Genomic DNA, 19715 nt, shown 5'->3' on the forward strand with positions numbered 1-19715 from the left:
CCTAACTTTCAAGATGTTTTCAATTTTATGGGACTACTGTGTGACGAAGAAAATTCATTGCAGCTATTAATGAGGTCTGGTCATCAATTGAGAAAACTGTTTGGAATGCTATTGTTATCTAATAGTGTTAACAAACCAAATCTTATTTGAAATGCAACTTAGATATTATTGGCTAATAGGATACTATATATGAAGAAAAAAATATTGAAAAACCAAGGTATTTCACTATGTAGTAAATCATTATCACATGTAGGACTTTACTTGCTGAAATCAGTGTTCACTAATAGGCAACTTTACGTTACTTTGTCAAGAATTAAGAGTCGTAATGGTATGAAAATTCTAATTCTAGATGAAGACAACAATCCAAACTCATCAACAACAAATTCCGCGTTCAACGAAGTTTTTAATAATATTTATATATAAAAAATATTTTCATTTTTTAGTAACATATTATGATTTACACTTTTGCAAATATTTGTCATAGATATAACTAATTTATTAACTATACTTTCAGATTTGAAATAAAATGTATAACATGGAGCACAACATTATATGCTAATTGCTTTTCTAATGAGGTTAGTAAAATATTATATTGTCGATAAATTTTTATTAGCCTTATAATATAAAGTTTAGTGAAAAATTGAGATGCTACTATTACAGTTATATATATTCTTATTTTTTTTAGATCTCTTTCTTTATGATTCAAGAATATTATAGACTTTAAACTGTTCTATTTGTATTTTACTTTGAATAAAGATAAAACAACATATTAAGTACGTTTATTATATAATGACGATGATAGTGTTATACTAAACTTGAAAATTTTATGATTATTAAATATTATTTTTGATTTACCATGTGAAATTAAAATGTAAGCCCGTGCATCGCCCAGGTTTAATTATAACTAATATTTATTATCTTAAACTAATTTAGTTAGTAAAAAAAAAAACTAACTTGGTTAGACTTGGTTAATAAATAGAGAATTGGAAAGTGACTAGCCTTGTTTTGATTTTGATTTCAACCAATTATCATTAATCTTTTTATTCTGCTATATTTTGCTTGACTTATTGTCAATGTGAGTTATGTGACAATGTAGGATTCCCTGAAACTGATTGGTAGGTATTTCAACTGCTGTCCAAATAACACAGTGATAATTTTGTTTACTTTATTGTTCTTATTTCTCAGGCTTATAGTGATAGAATATAATCAAAAGCTATAATCCTCATTCAGAAAGAAAGTTTTAGTGGACCATTAAAATTATTGGTTTATACCTTAAAACATTTACCATTTCAAACATCTATGATCTAACACATTGCTGTTGGTAGCTCTGGATTGAAATGAACCATATCATGCTTGGGTTTTCAGTAGTCATGCATTTTCATGCTTTAGATTGAATGTCATGATTGAATCACTATGGGATAAGAGAATTAGTGTAGCAGTGTTGAATGGACTAGGTTTGATGTGCATGCTAATATTGTGTTTTCACCCATTTCCTTATGTGTATAGTGACCAGTTAAAGATCAAGATGAGTCTTAGGAGGTCAGCAACTTTTGTGATTTGTAGTCATCAAGTAGCCATCAATGATATTTTTAATGGTGTGGTATTACTCACTTTTTTTTGCTGGTTACATACTACCCAGGATTTAATAAAATTGCTAACCCTTTAGACTTTTTCAAAGATCAATATCTTTCCGTTACATAATATTCATTTCTAGCTTATTTTTCTTTGCAGTGTGTATGGAGAACCTATTCCTGTTAAGGAACTTGCTGAACGCGTGGCTAGTTATGTGCACCTTTGCACACTGTACTTTTTAAGCTGTACTTTTTCGTATTTTTTACATCAATAACAAATTGTTGGCGATTTCACAGACCTTTTGGATGTGGCGTCATACTAGGAGATTATGACAGAGATGGACCACAATTGTACATGGTTGAACCTTCTGGTGTTTCCTATGTTAGTGAACCTTTTGTTTTGTTGACAACTTCTGAAATTATATTTAGCAATACCTGAATTATTGAGGTTCCTTTTCTTTGCAGTTCCACATACAGCTTTTCTACTAATTTGTTCTTGTTGCTATTTTCTAGAGATATTTTGGTGCTGCAATTGGGAAAGGCAGCCTAAGGGAATTAACGTTAATCATAATTATTATATTCAATAATAAATGTAAAATTAAATTTTCCTTTTAATTGTTTTTGGTAGGGAGGTTATCCTCCTTTCAATTTCCAATGTTGGCTTTCTCTTGGCTTTTAGGGTAATGTTTGGGTTGATAGGTAAATGACATAGAAAAACATTTGTGCTGTTTAATAACTACTATGTTGAGTTGCTATTTTATAGAATCTTGCTTTGTTAAGTTTGATAGTAATTTGCTAAGTTAATACTCAAAATCGTCCCTGAAAGATCACGCGATCTCTATTTTCGTCCTTGAATGATTTTTTTTAATCAAATTAGTTCCTAATGATTTTTTTAAATCACGTTCGTCCTTCCGTTACCTTTCTCACGCTACCGTTAACGATCTGTTGACCTGGAACTTGAAGTGGCAATATGGATTACACCTGGCATGCCGTGTGTGTTGCTGACGATATATGTTTAGCAAAATGTATCAATTTAGTCCCTAAATCTCAATTAAATAAACCCTAATTCCCATCTTCCCAAGATCATGATGCATTTCTTGAGTGTTGTTGCAGATCCAGCAGCTGTTGAGGGAGGAGAAAATCGATTTCGGCGCCATGATGGGGAGCGGAAGTGGAAGTCCCGGTGGTGGGTTGCCGTCGCACTTCTATGGTAGCTATGCTTCGAACTCGTCCATGCGAAGAAGAAGGAAAAACAATTAGGAAACCCGTTGTATTATCAACCACTGCAACTTTTTCTTCAGGTAAATAGTTCTATAGTTTAACTACTTCATACTTTATTGTATATGCTTTCTCATTCACTGATCAAATCCCATTAAGATTTAATTACAAAAATATACCTTCCTTTTCTATCATTATGTTTTGGTCACTAAGATCTTCAGTTTCTTATTTTCATGTTTTCTTTTTTCCCGAAGAAGATTGATGCCTTTTTATTAGAAACTGCATAATATAAGCCAGTGCAAAGTTTCAAGGTCCTCAAGTTTAGTGCAATTAGTTCCAACTTATTACTTGTATGCTTAGCAACCATTTTGCTACTATAAGATAGAACACATCCAGCTTAGGATAAAAATTAAAAAGAACAAACAGACACTCACTCTGATTGGAAAATTAACTGATTTAATGATACATAAAAATGTACAACTTGCTTCATTTACAATATTGTCATTATTACATTTTAGCAAATATCTGATGTTTTTTTCATTTTGTGCATACTTTATAGGGAGCCAAAGAAAATACTCCTACCTTTAGCTTGGGCAAAGTTGAAGAGGCTGAATATGTTGTTGATTTTCATGTCCGGTTATCTCTGTTACAAGCCTTCTCCATTTGTGTTGCCATTTTGCATGGCACTTCCACTTGTAGCCTTGCAGGGTGGGAGAAAAACTAACCATTATCTCAATGTAATTCACTGCAAATGCTTATGAAAGAGGAAGCAGAGCTTTTTATGCAATCAAAGGAGAAGAACAAGACTCTACCTTATGTAATGATGCCACCCTTTTCTCCTGTTGCACGAGTATAACAGAAATGGGAGCTACAGATTCTACATATCTAAAGTATAAAGAGAGTTAGAGACAGAACAAAACAGAATGCACTTCTCCATGGGAGAAATTGAATTATTCTTTGTAGTAACTTAGTTTGATTTATTCTATAGTCTGTGTAAAATGTAAATGGAATCAAACGGGGAAATCCCATATAACCCATATATATCTGACAAGTCGCACTATATGTCAACCCAAGATGCATCTTCCTCTCCAGGACTTCGAAAGGGAACTTTTGGAACACCAATAGGCATAAAATGGAAAACAAAAATGAAGTAATATATGTAACTTTGATGTGGAAACGTAAAGGTTTATTCTCTAAAAATTGATTTTTCTTTATTTTATCATATTGTATTTATAAATGATAAATAAAAAAAGGGGAGGTTGCTCCTATATGAGTGTTTTTATTCGTGAATGCAAACATATCTTTTTTTATCATTCAAAGAACCTGTTTGTAATAACTATCCCCTTTTTTTATTCATTTGGTCAACGTCCTCCCACACCACCATTGCGTATTGTTATTTATCGGATATAGAATAAAATAGATCCACTTCTTTTTGTTCCTACTGAATAGAATTATTCCATTTTTCCTAAAAACCTAGAACAAATATAAATCCTTTACCAGATATAATTGACTGCAAAGGGGGTTCCATAGTATATTTTTTAGTATCTTTTTTCTAGTGTAATAAAGTTACATAGTGTCTATTTTTTGCTGAAAAAAAAAGAGGGGTATTCTCATGGGTTTGCCTTGGTATCGTGTTCATACTGTTGTATTAAATGATCCCGGCCGCTTACTTTCTGTCCATATAATGCATACGGCTCTGGTTGCTGGTTGGGCCGGTTCGATGGCTCTATATGAATTAGCAGTTTTTGATCCCTCTGATCCTGTTCTTGACCCAATGTGGAGACAGGGTATGTTTGTTATACCCTTCATGACTCGTTTAGGAATAACCAATTCGTGGGGCGGTTGGAGTATCACAGGAGGTACTACGCCGAATCCGGGTATTTGGAGTTATGAAAGTGTGGCTGGAGCACATATTGTGTTTTCGGGCTTGTGCTTTTTGGCGGCTATCTGGCATTGGGTCTATTGGGATCTAGAAATCTTTTGTGATGAACGTACAGGCAAACCCTCTTTGGATTTGCCAAAAATCTTTGGAATTCATTTATTTCTTGCAGGGGTGGCTTGTTTTGGTTTTGGCGCATTTCATGTAAAAGGATTGTATGGTCCTGGGATATGGGTGTCCGATCCTTATGGCCTAACCGAAAGGGTTCAATCCGTAAATCCCGCATGGAGTGTAGAAGGTTTTGATCCCTTAATTTTGTCCACAAACTTGTATTATAATGAGATAGTTAGAACTTAGAAAGGAAAAAGTGTGAAAATGGTAACCGTTTTCTTTTTTGTAAATAGATGTTTGTAACTGAAAAGGCATAACATGTTTGCAAAAACAACACTCAAAATAAAACTTCATCGTCGTTGCCTTTACTTTATTACCTTTTGTTTCTGATTTGCCTTTATATTAAGACTTCTTTATATATGATGATGGTATAAGTGATGCATAAATATATTTGATTAACAGGTGTACTCATAATTCAAGTTGCCATTTATAAACTCTACTTTCAATTTACAATAGTTTAACCATGATAACTGGAAACAAAAAATCCAGCAACCTAAAGCCATCATATCACATTCACTTTCTCCTACTTGTACATATATGACATGCAAAGTAAGGCTCCTACTAAGATGACCATTATCAGACAAGTGAACATGAAACACATTAACATTTTGAGTACTCTGACTTCTGCTTCTAAACTACTTATTCTCCATGCTAATTTAACCTTCCAATTTTCATAATCAATCTCCAGTTTTACATCAGTTTCTAGGACCCCCTTTGGACCTTCTGCAACAACTGCATGATCATTTTCCTCAACCCATTTAAAAAAATTGCAGCAGCTTCCCTTCTGATAACATTGAATAAAAAAGTTAATCCCACATAAATGGTGAAAGCCAAGATGATGCTATCATTTATACAAAATTAAACTCACCTGATATTTTGGACAAGTATGAAACAACCTATCTGAATTCTGTGATGTCCCAGATTTCTTAATCAAAGTTTTTAAATCGCAGAAACAGGTTTCCTCATCGTTTTTCCTTCTTTTTCGCATGGACGAGCTCGAAGCATAGCTACCATGTGAGTGTGACGGCAATCCACCACCGGGACCTCCACTTCCACTCCCCATCATGGTGCTGAAATCGATTTTCTCCTCCCTCAACAGCTGCTGGATCTGCAACAACACTCAAGCAATGCATTCATGTTCATCGGAATATGGGAATTAGGGTTTATTAATTGAGATTTAGGGACTAAATTGATACATTTTGCTAAACATATCTCATCAGCAACACACATGGCATGCCAGGTGTAATTCGTATTGCCACTTCACGTTCCAGATCAACAGATCATTAACGGCAGTGTGAGAAAGTTAACAGAAGGGCGAACGTGATTTTTAAAAAAATCATTCAGGGACTAATTTGATTAAAAAAAATCAATCAGGGGCGAAAATGGAGATCGCGTGGGACGAATTTGAGTATTAACCCATAATTTGCTTAAGGTAATCAAGTGGGAGGGTAGACCATCCCCGTTTTACCTTTTATTTTTATTATAAGTGTAAAATTTGTAAGACTGATCAAGATTTGCATTGAGTACCAAATGCTAATACAGAATATCAGCCAATGGAAACTTTTAATCATTTACCTTAGTACCAGCAGAAGTAGAAGCTCCAGTTGCTCCAGGTGACTGCTGCTGAGCAAAGCCACAATGCTTATGGATTTCTACATGCAGCTCAGGAGCCTTCAGAAAAGATGTTAGTTATTGAAGTGGTCCAGTAATCAGCCAACCAGAGAATTTTACATGAGCATGTTATTAATGAAAAAGATAAAAACACATCACCAAGAAAGATAACATACAAATAAAGAAGGTAATTAAACTCCAAAAGCACAGAAAGCTGGGAGAAATCCAACAAGGTACACCTCAAACAATAATTCGATTACTTTGTGAACCAGATGAACAGACCCAATCCTTTACCCAAAACAAGTGTTAAAAAGAAATCATTGCAGTATTCTACCAGTATACATATTCTCAATCGACCACTGTGTTCTATATGATTTAAATGAATATGTTGCGGATCCTAAGATTCATGAGTCAGGCATGTCTTTACAGAGGTATCCATAATCCAAAAGTCAACACACAGTTTCATACTATCATAGAAAAATGCAGATTTCAGGATCATTTTACAAGATTCAACAGCAACTTAGTTTGTTTCAAAGTTAGGCAAACAAACCACAGCACCCAATATACGAGTATTTGCTCTCCAGGACTATAGATACACCATTGATGTAATATGACGCATTCAGATATTATAAATGGATGGAAAAAAAATGATTGAAAATAACAAAACTAAGATGCAAGAGGAAAAAAAAAATCAAATCTTCAAAAACACACTCTTTCTAGCTAATCTATGGTGGAATTGAACGTGCAGAAATGAGTTCATCTTTCAAGAGAAGCCAATGGATATGTTTAGCACTATGCTACGTTTTCAAAATTGCTGTGAAATCCAGGCTTCATAGGTCAGGAAGGGTATGACAACTTTCTCAGTGGCTTATCCTAGAAGATGGTTGGGTAAAAGTCAATGTTGATGGGAGTCTGAACAAGGAAGCCAAGACTGGGGGTTGTGGTATCTTGACCCGATACCATGTGGGCATCTGTAAAGGGTCTTTTTCTTCAAACGCAGGAGAACTGGATAACTATTATTGAACTTCATGACACTTCCAACAAGTAAAGCAGATAAAATAGAAAGATAAACAAAATATTAGAATGCAGTGAATACCTTGGCAGCCACTTCCAATGATTTGTGGTATTGTTCATTGCTAGGATCCTATATAGACAATGAAAAACCTTCATTATTCAAATCATTTTCATAAGCACATTACTCCCCAATCACATAGTAAAGTTAACCGAACAAAGAACGGACTTCATCAACAGCTTGCTGGAAGTACTCAGCTCCCTTATCGAAATAAACTTTCGCCTCATCACAGTCAGGAATTAAGAATGCTTGAGAGGTGTGAGCTTTTCCAAGGGACCAAAGAGTACCATGCTTCTTGGGATTAACCACAAGAGCCTCCTCCAGTTTCGAAACAGCATCTGCGCTCCCAGCGAGACATCCATAATCAAAGTTCAATACAAAGGTCCAAACCACATTCTTATCATTTACAAATTCAATTGGAAAAAAAAAATCTAGTTGTAGCAGAGTAACATGAGTTAGACGGATATACTTTGATTCGGATCATGTAATCGGAAAAAAAAAATTCATTTATAGGCCAAAAAAATGAGCAAAGAATTCACCTTCGATCATTTTCTTAGCTTCGGGAAGAGTCTGAAATTGTGATAACTCTAACAAAGCCCCGCCCCATCTTGTCAAGTTCTACACATATTATCAGATGATAAAAACTCTAAAGCAGACAATTTTTTTTTCATATAACTTACGGTCCTTAATTATCAGAAGAATTGCAACCACATCTAAATAAACACATAAAAGACATTTCAAAGTTTTAATTAACAGAAAAATATTGAAAATTAAGAAGACGAAGAAGAGAACAACTGACGTCGGCATCGAGAGGGTTCTTGGCGTATCCGGCTTCGGCGGTTTTACGGGCGTGCTCGTATAACAAAAGGTGATCGAAGTCGTTCTGCTGCAAATCCATGGCGCCTGCTTAGGGTTTTGGGTTTTTCAGTGACCTGTGTATGTGGTGATGGATCCTTTCAATTCAATTGTTAAAAAGAATTGACAGCGTTAAGTATGATTTTTAATTTTTTATTTTTTTTATCTCACTTACAAAACTCATGATAAAAAATTATACTTTATTTTTTAATTATTAAAAAAAATGAGAAAATCCATTTTGGTGGAGTCACAAGTCACAACCAAGTAGGGGAAAGATTCCTCTCGCTTTCGTCTGTTTTTGTTTATTTATTATTATTTTTTTTGAGAGAGAAAAATAAAAAAATTGTTAGAAATTATTAGAATTTATTTTTTAATTATTAATATTTAAAAAAACATATAATATAAAATATATTATTAAATTAATAATTAAATTATAACAAAAATAACAAAATTTAAAAGTCTTTAATCTTCTTCAAAAAGTTAAAAAGCTATGCTACATATGGATTTTTAAGAATCAAATTATTTTAATTAAAGCTGTTGATAAAGTAAAAAATAAGATTGATTTGTGTTTTTATTACTGCTTATTTTTGTTTCTTAAATTTTGTGGAAAAAAATCAAATATGTGACAATGAAATTTACATATAATAACATTTAAAAATTTTATGGTAATTACGATTATTTTAACATTTTATTGATTTTTTTTACTTTAAAGGATATATTTTCATATTTTTAGTGGATATTGTAATTTTTAAAAAATTTAATAATCAAACCAATCGTTAATTTCTATTTTTACATCAAAATTTGATGAAAAATTAAATAAATCTATCTATATTAATATTATTCTTTAATAAAAATATAAGAACAATTAAATTAAAAATTCACGAATTAATAACATTTTAATGTGTTGGTTTTCTATGGATTAAGAATGATTGAAGTTTAAAATTTGTGATATTTATTACTTTCTATGAATAAATATCACTCAAATGACTAAAAATAAACAGTTTTTTTAATGTAGGAGAAGAGAGTTGAATTATTTATAAATATTTTTTAAAAATTTATGAATTAATAATATATTTTTTTTATTAAAGATAGGAAGCTTGAACCCACAACTTTTTAATTAAGTATGGGGAGATTATATCATTTGAACTATAACTCATTAGCATGAATTAATAATACTTATTAAGTATTTAAAATTGTAGGCAATGAAATATATTGAAATTTAGTTGATGTGATTAATTACTTATAAATTAAAACAACTTTTTGGATCACCGAAATTGAGATAAAATATTTGAAACATATGAGTTATTTTAACAACCAAGAATCACTTTAGTACCAACTATGAGATTGAGAGATTCCAAAAGTTACAAGAAACTGAGAAAGACTTGTGAATCTTTTAGAAGACAGTATTTTTTAGATATTTACAAAGTTTATATGTAGAAATGAATATTTTTTAAAGGCAAATAAACATAATAAACAATATTATAGAAATAGGAATATACATAATCCGATCTAGTTTAAAGATTCGGCATGGATTCGAATATTTTGGGAGTTTATTTGGTATGATTTTAGATTTTACTAATTTAGAATTGAATAAGAATCTCAAAAATAGATTCGACCATTATTTAAGGTCGAATTCGGGTCAAAATGAATCTAACTTCACTCAATTCGTGTATACTTTAAGAAGATTTTAAAAAAATATATGTTTCAAATTAATTTTAATATTATATTATATTAATTATAAGTTTATTGTTTTGTTTTTAATCACATTAAATGAATTAAAAATAAATTAAAAAATATAAAATTAAAATTTATAGATAAATTTAAATTTAAATATGAATATTAATTTTACAACAATAAATATATATATTTTTTATAAATAAATGTATTATAATTTTTTAACATAAAATTTATTAAGATATAGACTTTATCAATTTAGACTATAGTAGCTAGAATCTCGATTTAACTCTTAAAATCTTCCGATATTACGATTTTAAATTAGTCTATCGATTTTATGAAATTTATACTAAGTCTGACGATTTTACGATTTAAATCTTATTAAGATTTTACATTTTACGTTTTTAATTTATCTTTTCGATTTCACGTAAAATCTCGATTTTCTCTACCTTGATTTAGACAGTATAATTTAAAGTCAAATAAAAATTTTAAAAATAGACCTAATAATTATTTAAGATAGAATCCGAATCAAAGCAATCCAACTTCATCTTACCAATATATATATATATATATATATATATATATACCCGTAATAAGAAATAATGATTGAGATTTGAGAAGGTGTACTCGCGATATATATTGGTGTTGCTCCAAATGCATTATGCATACATCTAGTTTTTAAGAAAAAAATAAAATAGGTACAAATAGATACTATTTGTATTTAATCTTCTCTAAGTAAAGTTTTGACAATATTAAACTTTAGTCCAATTAAAAAACTTATTTTTTTAAATTTTTTCATATTTAAGATATAATTCAAACCATATAATTTACGAATTTTAGATAATTTTTAAAATTTTAAGATGATTTTATATTTAATATTTCATTATTCTAACAACTTTAAATATTATTTTTTCAAATTTTTTTGGGATAAGTACGATTTTGGTCCCTAAAATTTTGTGAGAGAATTGAAATCGTCCCTCTTGTAATTTTGGATTTAAAATTATCCTTAACGTTTTTTTTCGTATTAAAATCGTCTTTTTAATTTTTTTTATACAAAAATACCCTCATCACTACCAACATAATTACCTCTTTCACCACCACCACACCATTATCAACATCATCATTATCATCGTCAACATAATTAAATCCAAAATTATAAGAGGGACGATTTCGATTTGGACCAAAACAATACTTATCCCAATTTTTTTATGTGACTCATATTATATACTTTATTAAATTAAAAATTTTAAATATTTTTTTTCTTTTAAGCCTTTTAAGATTTAAATGTGACTCAAATTCGATGTCTCACTACTTTAAAAAATTTACATAAAAAATTAGTGAAGTATAAAAATTATAATTTTACATATGACATTGGAGAAATTAAAAAACTTAATAATTGATTCAAAAATTTATCATGATTTTAAAGTAGTTTAAAAATATTATCTAATGAATACAAATTATACTAAGATTTACGAAAAAATATATATTTTTTCATATGAAATAGTAACATTGCTTTTAAAATAGTATTTATGAGGTGATTTATTTACTCAAATTCAATTTCAAAAATTGTTTATCGTTTTTCAGAGTTTGAATTTTATCTTTATATTATTTAAACTTTTTAATACTGTACACATTAGAATAAAAAATAAATAACAATTAATAAAATTATTGTATATATATTTGCACATTCTGTATTATTTTATATATTTTTCGTATATATTTTGAATTTTAATATATATTCTATTTGATAATTAATTTAATACTTTTTTTTGTATATTATATTATTATAATTTATTTAATTGTATTTTAAAGTGAACAGAGTTAAAATCCTCATTTATATGTACACTTTGAAATCTTCTAAAATTTATATTAAAACTTCTAAAATTTATAAGTTCTTGAGATAAACTCTAAAATTGTTTTGCCATCTTTAATTACATTATTTTTTTGGCTGTGTTTAATCAGTGCATTACAGATTAGATAATATTATATATTTATTTTTTTATTAATTAAGTCAAATAAAATAAAAATTAAAATAATAATTATAATTATTTTTTGTTATTTTAAATTAATTTAATTGAACTTAATAAAAAAGTTTTAAATGTAATTTTCTGTGAAATATTAAGTCTAAAACACAATTTTGCTTTGCGCGCAAGACAAGCCCGAGAAGCAAAGAAAACATCTGAAAAAGCGAATTTCGAAGAAGAAGATCAAAATCAAGTAAGCGATGAGCAGCATCGGAACAGGTTACGATCTATCGGTCACTACTTTCTCACCTGATGGCCGCGTTTTCCAGATCGAGTACGCCGCCAAGGCCGTCGACAATAGCGGGTAAACCCTTCTCGAATAATGGGTCACTGAAATCATCGATTTTAGGTCAGGGTTTTGGGGAAAAGGGGATTAGTAAACAATTGTTCGTTGGTTAGCTTGCTTTTCTTACTCTGTTTAGTAGTGGGTTTTAGCTTTTTTTTTTTTTTGTTTCTGGAGTAATTGAATGATGGTAGATTTTTTACTTCTACTTTTGGTTTTGAATAACTTTTTGTGTGTAATGCGAGCTTTCAAGTGCAACATTGTTGTTGCAGGACTGTTATAGGGATCAAATGCAAGGATGGCATTGTGTTGGTAGGTTATTCTGATTTAATATTTCTACTCCTTTTTGTTTCTGTCTTCCCTAACAAATATAAAATAATTAAAAAAAACTTGGTTTTGGTTTTAGGGCGTGGAGAAACTTATTGCTTCGAAAATGATGTTACCGGGTTCTAATCGGAGAATACACTCGGTTCATCGCCACTCTGGCATGGTACTAAGTTATTTATAATTCCAATTTTATACTATTTTGCACAGCTTGCTAGTATGTTACTATTGTTTTGTTGCTACTCCCCCCGCCCCTCCTTTTCTTCAATAAAAGAAATCTAATGACAATAAATGGTTTACAAAAAGTAGAAATTGCTGACTTGCTGGGTAGCTCGTATTGTAGTGTTGTGATTAGTGCAGTGGAGCATATAGGATTTAAGAAGTTATTGAAGGAGAACATGTGAATTGAGTGTGAGAAGTGAAAGAAGTATGGGTAATGTCTGTATGAAAAATGTTTGAAACGACCATATAGGGATGCCTTTTTGTTTTGGCCATATAGGGATGCCTTTTATGTTCAATTAATTGGAAGTATTAGAAAGTTGTGGAGATCATAGAACTAAGTTATAATGTTGTGTTGATAGGGACACCTTCATGTGATTTATTTTTATTATTATTGTTTTATGGGGAAAATATTGTTGTGTTGATAGGGATACCTTCATGCGTTTTGTTTTCATTGTTACTGTTTTATGGGGATAATATCAGTCGCTTCATTACTGTTGCGTTGATGTTTTTGAACCTTTTCTTATGTCTGCATGAATCTTCTTCCAATTTTAGGCTGTGGCAGGGTTAGCAGCTGACGGTAGGCAAATTGTTGCGAGGACCAAGTCTGAAGCAACTAACTATGACAGGTTTATTAGATTATCCTGAAATATCGCAACAAAGTCCACCCTGCCCTTTTATTCATTTTTTCTGATGCATTTGCTTAAGTGTATTGTCTATATTGACTAAGATTGGATTGGATGTGTTATTGCTATTGAACACAAATGAACTAATTGGAAATTTAAATCACCGGAAAGTGACTAAGCCTTGTTTTGATTTTGATTTCAACCAATTATCATTAATCTTTTTATTCTGCTATATTTTGCTTGACTTGTTGTCAATGTGACAATGTAGGATTCCCTGAAACTGATCGGTAGGTATTTAAACTGCTGTCCAAATAACACAGTGATAATTTAGTTTACTTTATTGTTCTTATTTCTCAGGCTTATAGTGATAGAATATAATCAAAAGCTAAAATCCTCATTCAGAAAGAAACTTTTAGTGGACCATTAAAATTATTGGTTTATTCCTTAAAACATTCGCCATTTCAAACATCTATGATCTAACACATTGCTGTTGGTGGCTCTGGATTGAAATGAACCATATCATGCTTGGGTTTTCAGTACTTGTGCATTTTCATGCTTTAGATTGAATGTCATGATTGAATCACAACGGGATAAGAGAATTAGTGTAGTAGTGTTGAATGGACTAGGTTTGATGTGCATGCTAATATTGTGTTTTTACCCATTTCCTTATGTGTATAGTGCCCAGTTAAAGATCAATATCTTTCCGTTACATAATATTCATTTCTAGCTTATTTTTCTTTGCAGTGTGTATGGAGAACCTATTCCTGTTAAGGAACTTGCTGAACGCGTGGCTAGTTATGTGCACCTTTGCACACTGTACTGGTGGCTCAGGTTTAGTGAAACTGATTCGCATTACTATTTTAAGCTGTACTTTTTCGTATTTTTTACATCAATAACATTGTTGGCGATTTCACAGACCTTTTGGATGTGGCGTCATACTAGGAGGTTATGACAGAGATGGACCACAATTGTACATGGTTGAACCTTCTGGTGTTTCCTATGTTAGTGAACCTTTTGTTTTGTTGACAACTTCTGAAATTATATTTAGCAATACCTGAACTATTGAGGTTCCTTTTCTTTGCAGTTCCACATACAGCTTTTCTACTAATTTGTTCTTGTTGCTATGTTCTAGAGATATTTTGGTGCTGCAATTGGGAAAGGCAGGCAGGCTGCAAAAACGTAAGGGAATTAATGTTAATCATAATTATTATATTCAATAATAAATCTAAAATTAAATTTTCCTTTTAATTGTTTTTGGTAGGGAGGTTATCCTCCTTTCAATTTCCATTGTTGGCTTTCTCTTGGCTTTTAGGGTATGTTTGGTTGAAGGGTAAATGATATAGAAAACATTTGTGCTGTTTAATAACTACTACGTTGAGTTGCTATTATATAGAATCTTGCTTTGTGAAGTTTGAAGTAATTTGCTGAAGGTAATCAAGTGGGAGGGTAAACTGTCCCTTTTATTTTTATTATAAGTGTAAAATTTGTCATATGCTGCAATTTTTTCCGTCCTCTCTTTGTACTTTGGTGTGTACTGTTTGAGTTGAATAAACATAAATCCAAGAAAATACTAATGTGAATTAGAATTTTACTCCCTTATGGTTTTGAACATTGTTCCCCATGCAAAATCTCGTCAACTGTTGTTTGAAGGATTCCCTTCTGGCATCTTCATCCCAAATCCCGAATACTGAAAATAGAAGATTTGTGATCAAATTTAAATTTTAATTAGGTTGTATTAAAAAGATTCATTACAGCGTGTTCAAGTGGTAATGGAAGTATGAACAGCATCTGTGTTTTTTGCCTTTGTAGTTTAAATTCAATTTGGCCTTTGGGCTTAACTTGAATCAGCCTTTTGGAATATGGTGGGTGTTTCTTATTTTTTTTTGCTATCAGCCAGGAAGGCTTGATCAGTGTATGAGGATTCTGTCATTGTGCAGTCTTGGTGTCTGGGGAGGGTATAAAATGTAGATGTTTGAATTTGGTTTGTGTGTATATGTGGTCGACGATTATTTTGTGTACACGCTGCAATGTAATCTCTGTTTCTCTGTGTATATAAGGTGTAAAATATATTATATCTAAGTAAATAAGGAAGTTTAGATATTGAATAGAGCATTTGAATTTTGCTATTCTTGCAATTTCTTTTATTTTTTATGATGGGTTGTAATTGTTTTTTTCAGCCTTGGCTATATTTGGTTCATGTTATAACCTTCGAAGATCTCACCTTGTTTTCTTTCTTGATCTGATTCAAATTGTTCATGAGATAGACAACTTATATTCTGTAAGATATTAAATTATCTTGTTAATTATTGGCAGAGAGATTGAGAAGCTAAAGCTTACTGATATGACTTGCCGTCAAGGGGTTATTGAAGTAGCCAAGATGTAAGTACCGTGATTATTAAATATAGTATGTATAATTTGTGCTTAGTTTTTTATTTAGATGAATTGCCTTCTGTCTCTGATGTGTTCATTGATGTGAGCATTTTAGTACTTCAGCTTTTGTCAAGCATTGACAATAATTTTCTTTCTTCATTGTGTTGGAACCAAAGTGCAATAGAACCAAACTTAGTATGGATAAATTGTATTTTCCCAATAAAGAAATCTGATCAAATCAGTGATTTATCATGTAATTGCTGTTTTTTTAATGAACAAAAGCTACAACTCTGAAAGTCATTTTTTAAAAGTTCGGAAAACCCCTTGCATCTTTTAGAATCATGAAGAATTTTTCAACCCTCAGTTGAAAGGAGTAAAATTGAATATTTTCGAAACTGCTACTACGGGGAACTTAATCTTTTACATGTATTGAGCTATAGAGATTGCATATGGTAAAACTTCCCCTTTTTGCTACGAATTGTTTTAGTAGTCAGTATTCTACTCCATAATGAGTGAAGGATGTTTATTCTAGACATACTATTCTTTCTCCAAGTCAATGTCTTGATATGGATTGTTATTTACAACCATCTTTGTTATTTCTCTTCGCCAAACAGTATTTATGGAGTTCATGATGAGGCAAAGGATAAAGACTTTGAACTTGAAATGAGTTGGGTGTGTGATGAATCAAATCGCCAACATCAAAAGGTAAGGTTCAGCAGTATGTATGTATACTTTGTAACTTGCTGTAATTTTTGGGTTTGATTATTTTGATCTCCTGTCTGCCATTTTCTTCTCAAAGTTCTAATCCTTGGGATGTACTTTTTGTCCCCTCCATACTCTTTCTGCGTGTACTTTTGTCCATTTTCTCTTTTTCTACTGTTGAGGGGTTGAATTTGATGTCTTTCTTTCAAACACTTGCATCACCATCCATATTTACCGTGATCTAACTAATGATATGCTCTTATGTAAACCTGTTGAAAGATTTATAGGTGGATACACTTATCTACCAACGGGGTTGCTTTTACCCGGCTGGGTGCTTTAATTATTATTTTTCAACTGATTAGTGATTGGCTGTTCTCTACCATAGCATTTTCCTTTTGTTTATTTTGTTAGCTTACATCCCTCTGAATTGATCATGTGCAGGTCCCCGATGAGCTTCTAGAAGAAGCTAAGGCAGCAGCCAAAGCTGCTCTTGAAGAAATGGATGCTGATTAGTCCGATTAAAATATTTATTTAGTTCGACAGATGTATTTCGGTAACTTACTATTTGAGCAGTTGGAACTTTTAAAGGAAATGTAATGCCTTCAACCGTTGGATTTTGTATGCTTGATGCCTTGATTATTAAACGACCAGTTCCCAGGGATAAATCTTCTGAAGAAGTGCTTTAGATTGTGGCCTTCGGTTGTTGATTTGTTGTTTGTATTGTGTCTTCCTCGCCCATGTTTACTCAACTTACCATCAGGTTTCTCTTTTATATATGTTGGAATGCATTTCTCTTCTTGACACAGTTCTAGGGTGGGATTGAGAACGTGTTTTCCATTGCAACACACTGGTCTGCTTAGGGTGGATTGAATCCAAGTTCGCGCTTTCCACTAAGCGCAAGACACATTGAACGGCACCATCAAGCGTAATTGTCTTCTTAGTGCAGCTGTGAGATGAGCACCAACCCTGGATGCTTATAAGGAATCGGTGTGTGTGCAGATTGCATTTGAGTAGGTGAAGGTTCTGAAGAATCTGTATTGTCTGAAGCGGTGGACATGATTCCTCAGGAGCAATGATTCAAGAAATGATGAGAAAGGGAAAAGAAAAAGGTATATGAGAAAGAAACGATTCAAAGGATAAAAGGTTGAATCGAAGAGGGATCGAAAGAGTTGTAGAAAAGAAAAACGAGGTTGAATTTTTCCTAGGAAATGTCATTCGTGATAGAATGAAGGGAGCTAGAGCGTAATCGAAAATGTCGTCTGATACCATATTGAGAGTGGGATTTGCAAGTGAAAAATGACTTCGTTGATTAATCACAACTCATAGTGGATACATATATATGCTGTCTGGAGTAGAAAGGAAGCAAGGTTGGCAAATAACTGGAAACTGAAAATAACTACTGCTTATATCAGCAACTAACTTCTAAGCGATTAGTTATCTAACTAACTAATTTTTTTGGTGACTATCTAACTAACTAATTTACTTGTGGATCATAATATTATAGATAGGTGAGATTAACAAATACATTTGCTGATGTAATTAGTCCTGTCTTTGATGGCCAGACCAAGTGCCATGTAATGTTTGTCGCAGAAAAAGGGGAAAAGAAAACGGTGTAGTGTTGCTGAAATTACATTTGAGGGTAATAAACTTGAGATTAAAACTTACTAAATTTCATGTATGAGAATAAGGTCAAATTTTAGGATTTATCTATTTTTTTCTATTCCAAGTGATGTGTTGTTTGATTGTTAAGGCCCTTCCTTGTTGGTAGAGAAAGATGTTTTTGCTAAAAATATAACAATGATATCCAAAATAACACTCTACTACTTACCAATTTAATTAACATGAGAAACTTTGAATAACACAATCAGAAAGTAATATTTTAATTAACATTTGAATAAGTTTAATCAATTTATAAATTAACAGTTTACTTGCGTTTTTTATTGATTTATGGTCATACTTAATACAATTAAAACACGGTAGCAAGCATCGGGAAACAAACCATAGGTGGTCCTTTTTTTTTCCCCTTTATCAACAATATATATAGGATATACTTCATTGCATATCAGAAACAAATGCGCCCCGATTCTGACTAAAGTTGCAAGAGTCAAGAATGCTAAGTTAAATAACCTTACATTGCAAGGCATACCCTGCATCTAATCATAAGCAACTGCCAACTGGCACATATTAGGTGAAATACTTACATATGATCAGAATATGCCACCTCCAAGCTAAATTGCTAAATTTCTTGGCTAAAGGGTTTTTGTTTTTCCCACTATCTAAATTTCATTACATTGTGATTATACGAATAAGGAACTTCGTCAACAGAGACCAATGAAATATCTGCTTCAATGAATATCAGGTTTCAGCAAAATTTGATGCACACTGTGTGTGTGCACGGGCGTGTGACCATCTCAACTAAATTTATAACACATTAACATCACCTCAACTTGAAGAATAGGCTATATATATAACCCACACACTAAAACCATATAAATTCTCAAACCACCTCATCTATCCATAGAATTATTAGTCCGACCAATATAGTAGCTAAGAAGAGACAATGGCAACCACCAAATCATGCATTTGGAAGCCAATTATATAATATGGAAAGAAAAGCAACCATCAACAAATTAAACAAAAACAGCAACCAGCATATCTCTATCAAAATTAGACAGCAGTTTGACTACAATATTTCAGCAACACTGCTGATGTTTTCCTGAAACAAGCAGTTACACAGTGCATTAGCCTTTCTACTATTTCTGTGTATATTATACTTCTCATTCCTTTGTTCTTCCTTATTTTTTCCTTTCTATATAATAGAATATATACTTAAATATCATTCATATAAAAATCAGCTTATATAATGGGCTGCTATGCATTCTGCTATATGCCGTAGTGAATTCAACTATCTCTCCAGAGCCAATTTTTTATTCACCACTATGAACCACTATCCGCTATTAATTATACTACTCCAATGGTCTATTTCATTCATTTATGTCAAGATGGCCAGCCCTTCTTTACGGTGAACTAGGGTTATGTAACAGGAATTACATCTCTCAGGTTTAACAAGAGCTTGCATGAACTCGAGACAAAAAATACACCTAAATAAATAAGGC

General features: G+C 31.7%; 2 protein-coding genes and 2 long non-coding RNA genes across 4 annotated transcripts; 2 read left to right on the forward strand and 2 right to left on the reverse strand.

Annotated features, from left to right (window-relative positions):
* Positions 1-1717: 1717 nt before the first annotated feature.
* LOC140175530 (uncharacterized) lies at positions 1718-3864 on the forward strand. Its single transcript, XR_011866361.1, has 4 exons — positions 1718-1953; positions 2085-2596; positions 2685-2872; positions 3349-3864. It is a non-coding gene; the product is annotated as an uncharacterized lncRNA (long non-coding RNA).
* On the reverse strand, positions 3199-3740 carry LOC140175531 (uncharacterized). The gene is made up of 2 exons (XR_011866362.1): positions 3602-3740; positions 3199-3489 (listed from the first exon to the last, which is right to left on the reverse strand). It is a non-coding gene; the product is annotated as an uncharacterized lncRNA (long non-coding RNA).
* A 1380-nt stretch (positions 3865-5244) lies between the features above and the next one.
* Positions 5245-8541, reverse strand: LOC112716786 (mitochondrial import receptor subunit TOM20). The gene is made up of 7 exons (XM_025768784.2): positions 8322-8541; positions 8062-8140; positions 7691-7860; positions 7547-7594; positions 6415-6510; positions 5708-5947; positions 5245-5623 (listed from the first exon to the last, which is right to left on the reverse strand). Exons 1-7 carry the CDS (start codon positions 8418-8420, stop codon positions 5363-5365), a joined length of 993 nt encoding a protein of 330 aa, XP_025624569.1. The 5' UTR covers positions 8421-8541; the 3' UTR covers positions 5245-5362.
* Positions 8542-12161: 3620 nt separating this feature from the next.
* LOC112716788 (proteasome subunit alpha type-3) lies at positions 12162-17264 on the forward strand. The gene is made up of 10 exons (XM_025768786.3): positions 12162-12379; positions 12631-12670; positions 12765-12848; positions 13457-13530; positions 14272-14358; positions 14444-14528; positions 14660-14706; positions 15841-15906; positions 16512-16602; positions 17041-17264. Exons 1-10 carry the CDS (start codon positions 12276-12278, stop codon positions 17110-17112), a joined length of 750 nt encoding a protein of 249 aa, XP_025624571.1. The 5' UTR covers positions 12162-12275; the 3' UTR covers positions 17113-17264.
* The last annotated feature ends 2451 nt before the right edge of the window (positions 17265-19715 follow it).

Source organism: Arachis hypogaea, chromosome 10 (genome assembly GCF_003086295.3).
Source record: "Arachis hypogaea cultivar Tifrunner chromosome 10, arahy.Tifrunner.gnm2.J5K5, whole genome shotgun sequence".
In the NCBI taxonomy this organism is placed as follows: domain Eukaryota; kingdom Viridiplantae; phylum Streptophyta; class Magnoliopsida; order Fabales; family Fabaceae; genus Arachis; species Arachis hypogaea.